At 51.1% G+C, this 14,719-nt stretch overlaps 7 protein-coding genes across 7 annotated transcripts; 3 read left to right on the top strand and 4 right to left on the bottom strand.

Moving 5' to 3' along the window:
• Positions 1–328: 328 nt before the first annotated feature.
• Positions 329–2,608, top strand: PV05_07729 (uncharacterized protein; the record flags this gene model as incomplete). The annotated part of the gene is made up of 1 exon (XM_013457188.1): positions 329–2,608. One exon carries the CDS (start codon positions 329–331, stop codon positions 2,606–2,608), a length of 2,280 nt encoding a protein of 759 aa, XP_013312642.1.
• Positions 2,609–2,678: 70 nt separating this feature from the next.
• PV05_07730 (uncharacterized protein) lies at positions 2,679–4,089 on the bottom strand (the record flags this gene model as incomplete). The annotated part of the gene is made up of 3 exons (XM_013457189.1): positions 2,679–2,935; positions 3,010–3,095; positions 3,347–4,089. The coding sequence occupies 3 exons, from the start codon at positions 4,087–4,089 to the stop codon at positions 2,679–2,681; spliced, it is 1,086 nt and encodes a 361-aa protein (XP_013312643.1).
• Positions 4,090–4,552: 463 nt separating this feature from the next.
• PV05_07731 (uncharacterized protein) lies at positions 4,553–7,400 on the bottom strand. Its single transcript, XM_013457190.1, has 2 exons — positions 5,850–7,400; positions 4,553–5,756 (listed from the first exon to the last, which is right to left on the bottom strand). Exons 1-2 carry the CDS (start codon positions 7,317–7,319, stop codon positions 4,797–4,799), a joined length of 2,430 nt encoding a protein of 809 aa, XP_013312644.1. The 5' UTR covers positions 7,320–7,400; the 3' UTR covers positions 4,553–4,796.
• Positions 7,401–7,871: 471 nt separating this feature from the next.
• PV05_07732 (uncharacterized protein) lies at positions 7,872–8,899 on the bottom strand. Its single transcript, XM_013457191.1, has 2 exons — positions 8,768–8,899; positions 7,872–8,716 (listed from the first exon to the last, which is right to left on the bottom strand). Exons 1-2 carry the CDS (start codon positions 8,812–8,814, stop codon positions 8,212–8,214), a joined length of 552 nt encoding a protein of 183 aa, XP_013312645.1. The 5' UTR covers positions 8,815–8,899; the 3' UTR covers positions 7,872–8,211.
• Positions 8,900–9,065: 166 nt separating this feature from the next.
• On the top strand, positions 9,066–11,421 carry PV05_07733 (uncharacterized protein). The gene has a single exon (XM_013457192.1). The coding sequence runs from the start codon at positions 9,218–9,220 to the stop codon at positions 11,312–11,314; it is 2,097 nt and encodes a 698-aa protein (XP_013312646.1). The 5' UTR covers positions 9,066–9,217; the 3' UTR covers positions 11,315–11,421.
• On the bottom strand, positions 10,216–12,815 carry PV05_07734 (uncharacterized protein). Its single transcript, XM_013457193.1, has one exon. It carries the CDS (start codon positions 12,497–12,499, stop codon positions 11,414–11,416), a length of 1,086 nt encoding a protein of 361 aa, XP_013312647.1. The 5' UTR covers positions 12,500–12,815; the 3' UTR covers positions 10,216–11,413.
• Positions 12,714–14,675, top strand: PV05_07735 (uncharacterized protein). The gene is made up of 2 exons (XM_013457194.1): positions 12,714–13,336; positions 13,387–14,675. The coding sequence occupies exons 1-2, from the start codon at positions 12,930–12,932 to the stop codon at positions 14,630–14,632; spliced, it is 1,653 nt and encodes a 550-aa protein (XP_013312648.1). The 5' UTR covers positions 12,714–12,929; the 3' UTR covers positions 14,633–14,675.
• The last annotated feature ends 44 nt before the right edge of the window (positions 14,676–14,719 follow it).

Here is a 14,719-nt window from a genome sequence, read left to right on the forward strand (position 1 = left end):
GCTATTAGCATCTAAAGACTATCTGCCATGTTATATTAGGATTACACGACTCATCAATTCTAGGAATGTGAATCAATTCTTCCGTCATTACTCCGTATGCCGTAGTCTCTTCGTCGCTCGCCTCAGTCACAGTCTTGGTGAGGTGAGGGACAAGCCACCCTTCTACAAGTAGGTCGTAGCCACTCTCGCCACTAGGGCCACCAACTGGAGGGTCGGCCACAGACTGCTGGATGCCTATCTATGTCATCTACTTCACGCGTGTCGCGATTTGCCTTGGCCAAGGTCAACCTCCGCAGTGAACAGCTTCAGACACATCATATCTGCCACAATGTTAAGCTTGTTGAAGAATCTAACTGATTTGAGGATTAAACCGATCGAATTGCAGCCCAACCCCAAAAATCAGCCACGATGCTCATGTATCCGGCGCCTGGAGAACGAAGTGCGCCAAGCACGTCGGAACAGCAAAAAAGACACGGACTTCAAGGAGTTGCATCCAAGCTACGGAGAACTTGAGCGATGCGCTCGCCAAGGTTGCAGAGGCTGTATGGTAGTGCGGCAGGCTCTAGTTCTAGCCCAGATTACCGGCCAGCAAGTCGAAGATGTTGAGAAACGAGACGACTCGGTCTATGTTAGATGGCAGGGCGGACAGACTACAGGGGCGGGACTGCCACCCAAGCCAACCTTACAGGTCACTCTGGGGATGCCCCAAAAGGACATCAAGACGGTAAGCATCGCAATCACGACGAACATTGAAGTCCCAAGACTTCCAGACACGCAATTCGAGAAAGTCGTTCCACAAATCAAAGAGTGGCTGGACAACTGCTGTAAAAATCACAGAGGAAAATGCGGCAATCTTTCCTGGTCAAATGAGAACCCCAAGCGACTGATCGAGATCTTATCGGATTCAGAATTGAGATTGATCGATACTTCACGCCTTGCCAAGGTGGATTATGTTGCTTTGAGTTATTGTTGGGGGCCCGGTCAGCCCGAGAAAACGACCACATCCACGAATCTGGCGCTTCGACAAGACAAATTCCAAATGTCAGAAATGCCAAAGACTATACAACATGCCCTGAAACTCGTGAGTAGACTTGGGCTTGCATACCTGTGGGTCGACCAAGTTTGCATCGTTCAATCGAACAGAACGGGCGTCCAGAGGAACAATGTCTGGACGAACCATGTTCAAGACGACGGCACCCAGGACGGCACCGACCCTGACCCTGGAGAGTGGAAACTGGAAGCTTCAAAGATGCACATTGTTTATGGTAACGCGCTCTTTACTCTTTGTGCTTGTTCGAGTGAGCGATCAACAGACCCACTGCTCTGGCCCCGAAAAGCATGGACTTATCCTGTTTCTCCCTTTTACTTCCTGGGTGACTGGCTTGTGAATGTTGACATGACACTCAAAGAAGTAAGAACACGAGCGCTGCTATCTACACGCGGATGGACTTTGCAAGAGGAACGACTCTCCCCCAGGCTCTTATACTTCTGTGGCCAGAGAGTGTACTGGTCGTGCTTTCTGGAACAACGCACGGAACTTCCTGCGGGCGGCACAGCGCAAAACCGTCCTTCAGCTAGACCATTTGCACTCGGAAACGAGTATGGGGGATTGAGTGAAGCACAAACGTTCCTCGGCCTGCGATACTACGGTGACAAGATAAGGTTACACAGAGAGTGGCTGGACCTGGTCGAAGCTTACTGTTTACGAAATCTGACAGTAGCAGCAGACAGGTTTCACGCAATATCTGGCCTCGCCACACAGTATCTCTCCGTCTACCGTACAAAGGACAATGAAATATGGGATCAAGAGTATTTGGCAGGTCTTTGGCGCAAAACCTTTGCGGAAGACCTGGCATGGTCAGTCGAAAAGGCATGTGATCCTCACAAAGGGCTGCCAGATCTCGCACCGAGCTGGTCGTGGGCTTCCCTCCCTCTCCGTACTCGAATCAAGACGAAGCAGCCAATCAAACATATTGAAGACTTTGCCTTGCTAAAAGAATCTGCAACACATTACGAAGAATCTTCGATGAGCAACAGTTTAAAGAACGTAAGCCTGGAGTCTGTGGCTAATTCCCTTGATGTCTGCCGTAAAGAAGCAGAAAAGGGAGCGGAGAATAAAAGTGTCTTGGTGAGAGGCCGCGTGCAGAAGCTCATGAACACAAGGTTCCAGCAGATCGACTGGTCTGAGATACAAATTGACTCTGAAATTGGGGACGAGTACGACATCTCGAGGTATATTGACCGGCATGTCTACGCCCGAAATCTTGAAAATGGCAAGATCGTGATATATGAGCCCAACAAGCACTGGATGGAAGGGCAGCTGGATTATCTGGTCCCGTCGGGTGATGTGGTGAGTACGGGTCTCAAAGCACAGGTCTATATTCCGACCGGTACGGAAAGGGATCTTCTGGGTCTTCAAATTGGTAAAGAGACGATGCTGCTACTGCAGTCCAGCGAATGGCCCACTCATCGAAGAGAGACGAAGAGTACGGATAGGAAATCCGGAGACAATGCAATGGCACCATCTTGTTGTCGGGTAGGTATTTGTCGGACTGTTGGAGAAGCGTTCTTCGACGGGGCTGAGCTCGTGGATCTTGTACTCGTGTGACATGCTGAGCTATCATGGCGTCGACTTCCCCACCGCATGCACCCCAGCTACAACCACTTGAACGTCCATATCATTCGAGCCCCCGACTCACACCAACAGCGCCAACGAAGAAGCCGTCCACGAAGATAGGCAGACCCCCTACAAAGACGATCAACCCACCATTTGTTTCTTGGACGCCATATAGCGGCGCTCCAGGCTGAGTCCAGATGCACAGCGCGGCAGTTGTGTATGCGCCATTGAACCCGGCGACGGTCTTTGCCTTCTTTGTGGCGATGTCGAAATTGGCGGGGAAGGCGTTGTCCATCTTCAAGCACGCGACGAGGGCACCTAGTGTGTCGCGACGGCGATGTTCTCGGGAACGGAGATGCTCCCAGCCAGCAACCAGTGTCCACATTGCTAACCAAGCCCGGGAGCATTATCCGAGAAGGGTACAGGCAAGATCGCTGTTATTCGGCCCGTGCAGAAGAAACGTCGAGCAGGCCGACTCCTGCTGCACAGCTGTCAGCAGTGCTCTGTTCTCCGGTCACATGCAGGTACCCGTATCGCCGTATGACAGATGGAGCTTCCGAGGGTTGGGAGTTTTGCCGACGAATGATCAAGACCCTTTGTCCAAGGGTGAGCTTACAACGGAGACAATGCACTGGAAAAGCCCAGAGGGGCCTCAAATAGGCAACGAAAGCAAAATGTTTCCCGTTGATCGCATGATAAACCGCATGCAGATAGTTCTACGCGCTCTACAACTTCAACGCAGCCACAATGGGCCCTCCAATGCCTCCCTGAACCAGGGCAACCCTCTCATAGCCATAGTTCGTCGGGGTAGGCAGCGGAAGTGTCTCAATCCCGCCCTTCCACTCCCCGATCTTCATCAACTCCTTGACAACATTCCGATGCGGCACTTTCTTCCCTTTGTTCGGTCCTTTCCCAACTTTGACTGTTTGCAGAGCCGCATCATACGTGACAAGCAGGACATCATACACCATATCCGCTTCAGACAGTTCGGACGCCAGCCTGAGCTCACTCCCGACGCGATCGATCCCCAATGCCCACGTCATTCCATTTCTCTTTTCCATGGCCTGCACAATGATCTGGTTGACTTCATCCTTGGTCGCGCCAATGCCATCTGAAGCCCCGTCGACGACAATTTGCGGAGTGAAGAGGCCGTTGCGACCCCATTTTGTGACATACTGGCGTTGTCTAGCATCCCAATGGATTGAGCCGAATGTATCCTCCCAACCGCTTGAAGAGTTCCAGTAAGTGACGTCGTAGGTGAGAAGGAGCAAGTTGGGGTTGTTGGTCGCGTCATGGATCAAGGGAAGCGCCGGTGGGCATGACACGCAGCCTTGCGACTGAAACAGCTCCACAACGGACAATGGCATGATTTCCACAAAACAGGCTTGAGTGTGGACGTGACCCTGATCGAGAGACATCATGCAAGCGAGCGGCACCTTGCGGCGCTTGAAAAGGTTGAAGAATGCAGACATTTTGAGTCGTCAGATGCAAATCCAGAACCCGATGGTGATATGAGAGAGGAAGCTGTTGCAGACTTTCGAGGTCGGGCCATCTCAGGAGTATTTATGTCCATCTGTATGATTGTCGGAGCCACACTGTCTGCAGTTTGGAATCATTACGTTGGGTAGGAGGGACATATCTCAGCCTGGAATATGGATCAAGCCCGCGTGTCTTGACCCTGCCATGAATGCTAGCCCTAGCCGGCAAAAGGACACTGTCGGCCCCCAGCAGATTGCATCGGTGAGACGTTGACTAGCGTTTCCAGCTGAATACGTGATCAAGCCCGCTAGTCAGGGCCTTGTCGTCCCTCGAGAAGAGCTGCGTCCTGCGAGTCTGCTGCTGTGAAAGGACCAGACCAGTGTAGTGCTGAGACGTACCGTCGATCCGAGTCAACCCAATTCAGAATGATTCGACGAGCTGCAGATATTGGACCCATGGATATGTCAGCTAGCAGGGTACGTTCAGCGGCTTAATGCACCCACTACATTTCTGCCTCCAAGAAATGCAAATTGAACGCTGACAGCAATGTTCCAAGGCTTTCAGTCTCTTTGGCTCCGCCCTTTGGCCACCGCTCGTTCTGTCTATCGGTATGGTTTCGCTATCCAATTTTAGACTATTGACACAGTGTTTGAGTCCCAGGTAGACTCGAATATGGGGCAGTGAACCCGAACAAAAGACGTCAATCAACAAACCGGCCGTATACCTGCCCAGCCTGTGGCTTTGAATGACGAGCCTTGTCATGAGCGCCAACTACCAGCTCAAGATGTCCGCGGTATGCTTCCCTCACCGCAATCTCTTGCCTCCAAGTGTTCGCCGTGCTGACTCCCGCGCAAGTATTCTGTAGCCTCGGTGACGGGCTTGAGTTCATGGCCAAAGCGAGAAACTCCGCCACTGTCGTCCAGGAGCAGACCAAACCGTCTCTGACAACCAGGACCTTATATAGTATAAACACTGAATGCATGATGGCCAGGGTGGCATGAACGAGTAAGACAATGATCCCGAATTGAGCAGTTGCGGATCCTTGCCAACGATATCCATAGCCGTAACGCGAGAAGACAGGGTCGATGCTGAGCCAATTCTCGATATCCGCAGATGTCGCGTTCAACGATTCATCCTGTCCACCCACGGCGGAAGAGACAACAAACCGGCCAACGAGGCTATCATTTGAATCGGTCTTATTGGTCAAGAACATAGCGGCCGAGTAAGGGAAAATTCCACCGCCAGCGATACGTGCAAGACCATCGGTAACGACGCCAGCGAGCAGAGTCGATATCAACTTGGCTCTACTTCTCCGCACGTCGTCCTGAGTAGTCGGGACGAAATTGTCACCATTCGCTTTTCCGAGGATGGGAGATCTGAAAGCATATCCTGTTTCGTTGGTGGGTGCAACGGCCCCTTGAGGGAAGGTCAGTTGATTCAGCATGGCCGTTATAGCAGGAACATCCCCCGAGTCGAAAGGAATAGGCTGATTGATAGCTTCGGCGTACTGCAGGTCAATGGCCATATCGCGGATCGATCGGCCGGTAGAAGGCACTCGTGGGATTGTCAGGCATGTATCCGGAAGCTCGCCTTCGACGTAGAAAGAAACTTGGTCACTGCTTCTGGGTTCGTACCAGACGAACACAGGTACCCATGAAGCCTGCGAGTAGTCAGAAAGCTGTACCAGATAGGGAGAAACAGAGCATGAGAATGTGCTCGAATGGCACAGACTCCTGGGAAATGGGGCGCATACATAAATACTGCAGGCATGAATTTCGGTTGCTTGCCGCGTCTCTGTCATGCTTGCATCTGTGAAGTAGATCCACGGCACTCTAACCGCCACTCCGAGTGTTGGAGTATCAGTGCCCTTTGGCATCTCAACCCACTGAACATCTGTCGCATTCAATGTACCATTGTATGGCAGCCTGAAACCAGGCCTCGGAAGCGTTCTGTTGGAGTCTAAACTGGGAAAGTTGACCGGTCCCCGGTTTTCAACTTCAGAAACATTAGAATAGTCGAATCCGTCGCACAATACTTCTACCCTCGGGGCATATATCGGAGTTCGTAGAGTGAGTCGCGGCTGCGCGGTCCTCAGACCTAGCCCTTCGTAATTGTTCAATGCAAAACTCCACCATTGTGTAAGTGCTCCTGTAATGAACGAGTTCAGTGTCATGCCCGATGCCCTTCCGTCAAAGTCGCTCTTGCAGCTTTGCGTCGACAGAATTCTTCGAGTATCCCCTCGTGAATCAGGAATGGAGGCGTTACTCCCAGAGGACGAGTTGACGAACAGCAGGTTGCCTGACCATGAATACAAATCTCTGAAGTCTCCGGCAGGACAGACTTCCTGGACCAGGGTAGAAAACGTGGCCTCCGTACAGTTGATGCCTGAATCAGCACTGTTGACACTTGCGGCAGTAACGGTATCAGGCCAAAGAGCTGTGCTTTCGTTGAACACATAATATGGCAGTACATCATTGTCGAAAGGTCTGTCCACTGGAAACCAGTTCAGTGAAGGGATAACTGCAATAGCAGAGGATGGACCGGCAAGGGTTGCTAGTAACGTCGCAAACAAAGAGAGCAGCCAAAACCGCCAGTAATGTGCTTTGGAAGTCCAGGCTGTTTTCCAGAAGGCTTTTGTTCGCAAGAAATCGCCTGAACCAATTGAGAAGGCGTTGGCGATTAGCCCTAGGGGTAGGCCATGATTTCCGACGAGGTGTGCATGTGCAACATGCATCACAATGTTCGCCAAGGAGGCGACCAGAACGAGTTCGACAAGCTTTGCCGCCAATTGAAGCGCATTCAACGCTCCGCCTTGCGTGATGCCAGGAAGGATTTCCACTGTGGGATCAACCAAATCCATCCAATACAGGTCGAGAAAGTTGATTCCCACAACAGCAGCGATGACTATGCTGGCAGCCACATGGGGAAGGAGTTTGGTAGAGTTGGCCCAGAATCCTTTTCGGATCGCCTGCTTCGGCTGCTCGAGTAGTTCTTGGAGGAGTGGTGCAGGATTCTGGGAGAAGACATCGCTTGAGTCAGATTTTGCGTATTCGATGGTCTTTTCCTTGAGATTTGTGAAGCTATCGACTGTGTAGCTTCGTTGTGTGACGGATACTATGGGTTTCTCTTGTAAATCCAAGTCACCTGGACTTGGTGGAGCGTTGAACAACTTGGTGTATAAAGAGTGACCGGATTGCCGGTGACCCGCGCCGGAGTAATCCATGAAGAGAAAATGAGCGACTTGAACGTAAGGTATTGCTTGTAAAAAAAAGGAGAGTCCTCACTCAGATGAGGTTGAGATCGACACATGCTTAGGTTTATAGCAATTGGGAACCAACCCAGTGCCTAGAATATGGGCGCATATTCTGTGGCCAATTCGACACAAGTATTGTTGCAAATTGAGCTGTCCATTTCAGCAGCGAAGCGAGTATACGGCCAATGACCAATGGGAATTGCAGTCTTTTGTAGGATTGTGTCAAAGCGACAGGTGCATAGGGCTAGTAGGGCTGGAAGATTTGAGGTTGTCAGTACTCCGTAAGCACTAAACATCCTCCAAGGGCCGCGGATCGTTTCAGACACATCACCTACTCATAAATTCTCGCCCCCAATATCAGTTGGATCAAGCCACCCTTATTCGGGGACACCGCCACAAGAGGTTGTGCGAAGTCGATAGTCGATAGTCGACAGTCGCGACACGCGCCAGGTGTTGGTCAATTTTCCATCTTGTCTGATTCAGTGATAAGTGCCAGGATCGCTTCATCCTGAGGGCATCAAAACAAAAATTGCCTGTAATTGCCGCCCGGATAGCAAACTCGGGCTTGACTCTCAGCTCAATAAACGGAGCAACAGCAGAATGTTGCATCCTGGTGGAAGTGGATGGACAAGAGAAGAAAACAGCAACGAACAAAATTCCGGTACCTGCTCAACTTCGAAGTAAACCTCGTCGAACTCAGACGGACATGAATTGGACAGCGGAATATGAGCAAGGGCCTTCCACAGTCCAAATTGGTCGGGAATTGGTAATCTTTTGAGCCACGGAAAGTATAATCCTATGCGGACTGAGATCTATTCATTGCATGCTCCTCCAAAAAGCCTTTGCTGATACCTTGTGGCGATCAAGATATCCTATCGGCAAGGTAGAAGCCGTACCACATGGTCGCAATCAATGATATCAGATTGACCAAAGAGGATGCGCCATGTAACCTCGAAAACTGTTGGTTAAGTGCTTGCATCTCTTTGCTATGCGGAGGTGGATCATAGCTCTTCTTCCCGTCTCTTGTCTCTTGATGTTTTCTGTCCTTCATGCATTTCGTCGTCGCTGGTCCAATATACGCCAGATTGGCGGCCGCGGTGACAAACATGGTGAAAAGAGGTGCTAGAACGCGAAATCGGTTGATGGGATCAAGGACACCTGATATACTTGACGGTATCATACTGATCGCAGTCCGCTCGGCGGGCAGTGTCAGGGCAAGGATGACCGGGAGGGCAGTCTGCATCGAGAAATATATGGGGAAAGTGGCTTGCTGAAGCTGGGCGAATTGTGGACGAGGTAGAGTCCTGAAGGCGACTATTCCTGCCACGAAGCTTTGAAACGTGGTAGTACCCAAGAGAATGCCATAGCTTGGAAGATGTTAGTTCATGGTCCCATCCACAGGGTAATTGGCCACGGACCTGATAATGTGATAAGGCGCGGCGGAGTATATGAGTGAACCAGCCATTGTTTGGTCGTCGCAAGTCAATCCCCACGTAGACAAGAATACTAAAATAGGTGTCTCTTTCTCAAGAAGTAGTTATCGAGGAATGAAAGGACAGTCAAGTCGAGTCGAATCTACTTGATCCGACAACAATGACGACATTGAATCGATTGCCCCTGCCGAGGCTGTAGATGCACGTGATCACGCGTCATTCGCGACTTTGGCCGCATATTGATTGAGGAGGAAATACTGTGTAGATGTCTTCAAGGCTGCAGGCGGGCTTTTCAGTTGTGGTGACCGTCTCGGGTAATGGGACTTTATTGAATCTGTTCTGTCACCACCAGTCAGCAAAATACCCTTCTCCCAGAAATTCGACCACCGCATCTTTCTCCCGTCGACCATCCGTCCCATAGACGGCGGCGCAATCATGGCTGAAAAGGAAGCGACCATCTATCTCATTGATGTGTCACGGTCAATGGGCAAGAAGCACTCCGGACGAGATCAAAGTGACTTGGACTGGGCCCTTCAATATGTCTGGGACAAAATCACCAATGCCGTGCTCACCGGACGAAAAACACTCCAGATAGGCGTGGTAGGACTTGGAACGGACGGCACCAAAAACGAAATGGCGGCTCAGGATGATTCATACAAACATATCAGTGTCCTGCAACCCATATCGCAGATCCTCATGCCCGAGCTGCAAGCTTTACCAAAACTCCTGAAACCCAGCAAGACCGACGACCGAGACGTCCTCTCCGGTATAATTATTGCCGTCGACGTGATGATGAAGCACTGTAGACACTTGAAGTACAAGAAAAAGATTGTGGTCATCACCAACGCTACAGGTCACATTGACGCCGACGACATTGAGAGTACCGCAGAGCAATTCAAGAACCACGACATCGAACTGGTGCTTTTGGGTATCGACTTTGATGATGCCGAATACGGCACAAAAGAGGAGGACAAGTCGCCGCTCAAGGCCACGAACGAGCGGACGCTGAAGAAGCTGGTGGATCTTTGCGATGGCATGTTTGGGACAATGCAAGAGGCAGTCGACCAGTTGTCACGTCCGGATATCAAACCCGTGCGACCCACACCAACGTACAGAGGACAACTCAGGCTGGGTGATCCCGAAAACTACGATACAGCCTTGTCGATTGACGTCGAGCGATATTTCAAGGTTCAGATAAGGAGACCACCTACGGCAAGCTCGTTTGTCGTCAGAGAAAATGCAGGGGAGGATGCTCAAGGACTCCAGTCAGTACACAGTGTGTACAAATACACAGCCAAACTTGAGAACGGCGAATCAAAGGAGCTCGATCGCGGTGAACTGGCTAAGGGATACGAATATGGTCGCACAGCGGTGGCAATCTCGGAATCAGAGCAAAATATCACCAAACTCGAAACTCAAATGGGTTATGATATCTTAGGTTTTATTCCGGTTGACCACGTGGAACGATACATGCTTCTCGACAACAGCAACCTGATCGTCGCCCAAAAGGGCAATGATAAAGCTGCTCTTGCCCTCTCCTCGCTGGTGCATGCCCTCTTCGAGTTGGGCTCGGTGGCGGTGGGTAGACTGGTGAAGAAAGACATGCAGGATCCAATACTAACCATTCTTTCGCCATTTGTGGAAGCAGATATTGAATGCTTGGTGGAGAACGTCCTGCCGTTCGCTGAAGATATGCGATCATATCGCTTCCCTCCACTGGACAAAGTGCTTACTGTCTCCGGCAAGGAGCTAACCGAGCATCGCAATCTGCCAAGCCAAAAGCTAGTGAAGAGCATGAGCGACTTTGTCGACAATATGAGCCTGATGGATGATGAGGAGGAGATTATGGCAATGGAAGACACCTTTTCCCCCGTGCTGCACAGAATAGAAGGAGCAATCAAATACCGAGCCATCCACGGCCCAGGCAACCTTCCAGACGAGCCCGAAGCGTTCAAAGCATACCGTGAACAGCCAAAAGAGCTTCAGGAACGAAGTAAAGCCGCTCTTGCTAAGTTGATTGAGGCTGCCGAGGTCAAAAAGGTCCCGCAGAGAGCCAAAGGTCGGAGACGATACCGCGAAACGGAGAAGCCACTGTCCGGGCTTAACGTCGATGAGCTGCTGGGCAAGGCGAAGAGATATCATCTCTCACCAGAGAATGCCATCCCGGAATTCAAGCAAATGCTGAGTCGCGGAGACAATTTGGACCGCATAAAGGATATTGTGCAAGAAATGGCCACCATCTTGGAGGGGTGGATCCGCACCAGTTATGGCGACAACTACGGAAAAGTGCTGGAAGGGCTCGGCACTCTCCGCGAAGAAATGCTTGGTTTCGAGGAGCCAGGATTGTACAACGACGTGATCCGAGATCTGAAGGAGAAGATTCTTGCAGAACAGTTGGGCGGAAACCGAGGTATGCTGTGGTACCAGATCCGGAAGAACAAGCTCGGTTTGATCAGCAGCGAGGCCTCTGAATTGTCGGATGTCACGCCAGAAGAAGCGGATGCCTTTGTCGATCCAAAATCGGAAAAATAATATGTTGGTGATGCTGATACTGCAGAACATTGTGATACAGTCGTCGCAAGGCGCTATGATACCCAAGTGATGTTACAAATGAGATACCCAAATTCACGTCTAGGATATCTTTCCAACTCTTCTCTTTGCGATGTTGATCTTGCCTTGGACACGATCGACATCCTCGTCCACCATTCTGAGCATCTCATTCTGCACCTCTAGCTCCTGGTTGATCGCGATGCCCAATTCCTTCTGCCTCTGAACGATTTTGCGGAGTTCTTCCACGTCCAAATCTTGGTCGGCCATCTTCTGTTTCTGTAGTCGAAGGACACCGTGATTGTCCAGTTCTCTCGTCTCGGCAGTCTCCTTTCCAAGCACTCTCCCACCGGCCTTCGGCTTGGTCCCCATAAGACTCTGCGTCTCCTGCATCGATGCTACCGCGTTATCCAGTTTTGACTTCGTCGCCATAGCGTTGAGCAGGTTCTCCAGTCCGTCCTTGTCCTTTTGAGCCGATGCTATCAGGTCTTTTCTCCGTCTGATTTCGCCTTCGCCGAGTTTCTGTCCACCCCATCCTTCTGAAGGTTTTTGTATATTCGCCAGCCCTTCCTCGAGAGCCTTGATCATCGTGCCAGCCTTGACAAGACTGCTCTTGGCCGCCGCGCTAGCCTCGTGCTGTTTCTGGAGCGTCGAGGCCTGATCGCGATTTGTCAGGTTGAGCCGTGCATCTTGCAATTGTGCTTTCAAGTCTCGATGGCAGTCCAGCCACACTACCGGGTCTGTGATGGGAGCACCGCCTCCGCCTGGTCCTGTTATGACCGAATGCAATGCGCCAGCTTTGCTGGATGTCTGGCTGGCGAAGGAGCTGGGCAAATTCAAAAACGCTCTCCACACGCTCGTTGTGCGCCATCTTCCGTCGTCTGTTTGATTGATTGTCTTAAGGTATGTCTCTAACGCTTGCCGTCGCTCTTCTGTCAATTGCGGATTTGAAATGGTCTTCGAGAACCATGACTTCGCGGGTAGAGAAGCAGGTGGCGGGGAGCCGACTTGATCTGTCAAGCCTGTGTGGAGATCGAGGAAGTCAGAGTAGCGCTTTTGGACGGTGAAAGACCGTAGGGGAAGGCGGATCGTGATGTTGTAGACCGTGTAGGGTTTGGAGGTGCTTGAGACGGTGGTGTTGGGTATGGAGATTTCGACCGGTGGCGCCATGTCGGGTTGGGACTGGAGGGTGCGGAATGATCAAAAAGGGAGGAATGGCATAGTCGTCAATGTCTCAAACGCTTGCAGGGGAAGATGTTAAGCGAAGAAGCCTGGATCTGGCTGTGTCGAAGGAGTTCTGATTGTTAAAGTCGATTCGCAGGCCAAAGGCAACAGTGACGTCGGTTTGTTGATCCAGGGACTCGGGGATGGCTTCACTAGGCATCACTAGCATAAACGAGTGGCTGTGCTTGAATGCGACGGCATCGACGGCCCATGGACAGTCTACAGTCCTGTTTGACCCATGTTCACTGGAACTCTGCCAGCTCACCAAGATATTGAATGCGTTATAGTGACGCAGGTGCCGCCGCATCCTGGTACTGAAAGAACTCATCATCGACGCCATATGCGATGAATATCATCTCGTCTACAGTCTGCCATCATGGCAGCGAAACCTCCATTGCCGCCCAGGTCAGCGTCTAGCTTATCTCCCATTGACATATCATCACCTGGATCTTGGGAGGAGCAGCACAGTCCTCAGTTCCTGTCTCCTGTGGTGTCGCCCACGATCAAAAATTCCCCTTATCCTGGTGGACTTCATGACCCGCGATCCTCGTCTACTCAATCTCTACGACCAGCCGAGCCTGCCGGCAATGACCGGCGGACATTGCTAATCGTCTACATTCATGGATTTCTTGGTGATGAGACTAGTTTCAAGAGCTTTCCGGCTCATGTTCATGCTATCTTGACCAAGTCCTTGAGAGAAACGCATGTCGCCTACACAAAGATCTACCCTCGATACAAATCTCGAAAGAATATTTCGTTCGCAACCAACGATTTCAGCAAGTGGTATGTCTTGAAGCCAGAAAACGCGAAAACGGCAACTGACTCTGTTCTAGGCTTGCTCCTCGTGAGTCCGATCAGACTGATGTTATACTTGTCGGCCATAGCCTTGGTGGGATACTTGCGGCTGAAGTCGTCCTCCTACCCTCCGACGCCCCAAGCAGCAATGGAGTCTTTAGGCATCGCATTTTAGGCCTTCTTGCCTTCGATGTGCCTTATCTAGGAATGCACCCAGGCGTGGTTGGGACAGGGATTGCTAGTATATTTCGGCCTCCTCCTGAACTTGCAGAGGCGTCTCTGGACCCTTCACCATTCTCGGACACTGCAGACCCCGACCCTACGTATAATCCGTCATACGAGAACGATGTCCGGCTGGCCACCAGGAAAGGCAAATTGCAAAGGGCGTGGTATTTCTGGAACAAGCATGCCGGAGAGGTCAGCAAAGCTGCAGGCAAATACGTCTCCTCGCATCTCGAATTTGGGGGATGTCTGGCAGACTACGTGGGACTGCGAAAGAGATATAGATCGATCCGAGCATTGGAGGACGTCAATGAGCTGGCCAAACCCAGAGCCCCGAATGGCCAACTGATGAAACGGGTGAGATTCGTCAACTATTATACCTCAGCCACAGGGCCAGTCAAGCAGAGACCACCTCCACCTAAGACTGGGCAGGATTTGCTGAAACCTCCTGGAGAAGATTTACAACTCATCAATTCTACTACTACCACGAAATCAACTGGTAGCGACACACCTCAGAGTCAGACGGCTTTACCAAACTCAAGTCCGCGCATATCCCTCGAAGAACATCGGGATGGAGAAGTCATCACAAAAGATGTGGGAGAACTTGATACTGATCTTGAACCGCCCATCATGTCGGAAGTTAGTCCCGAACGCCTTGTGGAAGTAATGAGTGGGAGCCACGAAGACCTACACAAGCTGCAGAATCTTGAAATTGAAGATGAAGCCGAAGATCCCCCAGAATCACTGCTTGAAGAACGTTCCACGCCAGTTGCCGAAGTGGCAGAGGAAGCAACCATCAGAGAAGAACCTCGAAAGAAACAGAAAGATCGAAGATTCTGTGTTATTCCTTCGAGGGACTCCAACGGGCAGGGCGATGCTGCTTGGATCCAGGTACGTATGGAGGGGATAGATGAGGTCCAAGCGCATACTTCGATGTTCAAGATGGGCGAGACTTATGTGGCTATGGTGGAGGATACAGCCAAGCGAATCGAACGATGGGTGCAGGAAGACGCATCCCGCCGTATGATTCTCGCAGAGATGGAAAACGAGACGTGGGAATAGACCCAGTAATGAATAGACCATGAAGAATGATTTTGAAACGGCTGTCACTGTCACAATCCCTGGCACGCTCTGGCTCACCAGGCTACC

The sequence above is a fragment of the Exophiala xenobiotica genome, assembly GCF_000835505.1.
Source record: "Exophiala xenobiotica strain CBS 118157 unplaced genomic scaffold supercont1.5, whole genome shotgun sequence".
NCBI lineage: Eukaryota > Fungi > Ascomycota > Eurotiomycetes > Chaetothyriales > Herpotrichiellaceae > Exophiala > Exophiala xenobiotica.

Coding starts and splice junctions, on each gene's coding strand:
- PV05_07733 (XM_013457192.1), top strand. CDS start 9,218: ATGGCTGAAAAGGAAGCGACCATCTATCTCATTGATGTGTCACGGTCA.
- PV05_07735 (XM_013457194.1), top strand. CDS start 12,930: ATGGCAGCGAAACCTCCATTGCCGCCCAGGTCAGCGTCTAGCTTATCT. Junction 13,337..13,386: donor ACCAACGATTTCAGCAAGTG/GTATGTCTTGAA, acceptor ACTCTGTTCTAG/GCTTGCTCCTCGTGAGTCCG.
- PV05_07734 (XM_013457193.1), bottom strand. CDS start 12,499: ATGGCGCCACCGGTCGAAATCTCCATACCCAACACCACCGTCTCAAGC.
- PV05_07731 (XM_013457190.1), bottom strand. CDS start 7,319: ATGGATTACTCCGGCGCGGGTCACCGGCAATCCGGTCACTCTTTATAC. Junction 5,757..5,849: donor TTCATGCCTGCAGTATTTAT/GTATGCGCCCCA, acceptor GACTACTCGCAG/GCTTCATGGGTACCTGTGTT.
- PV05_07732 (XM_013457191.1), bottom strand. CDS start 8,814: ATGGCTGGTTCACTCATATACTCCGCCGCGCCTTATCACATTATCAG. Junction 8,717..8,767: donor GCGCCTTATCACATTATCAG/GTCCGTGGCCAA, acceptor ACATCTTCCAAG/CTATGGCATTCTCTTGGGTA.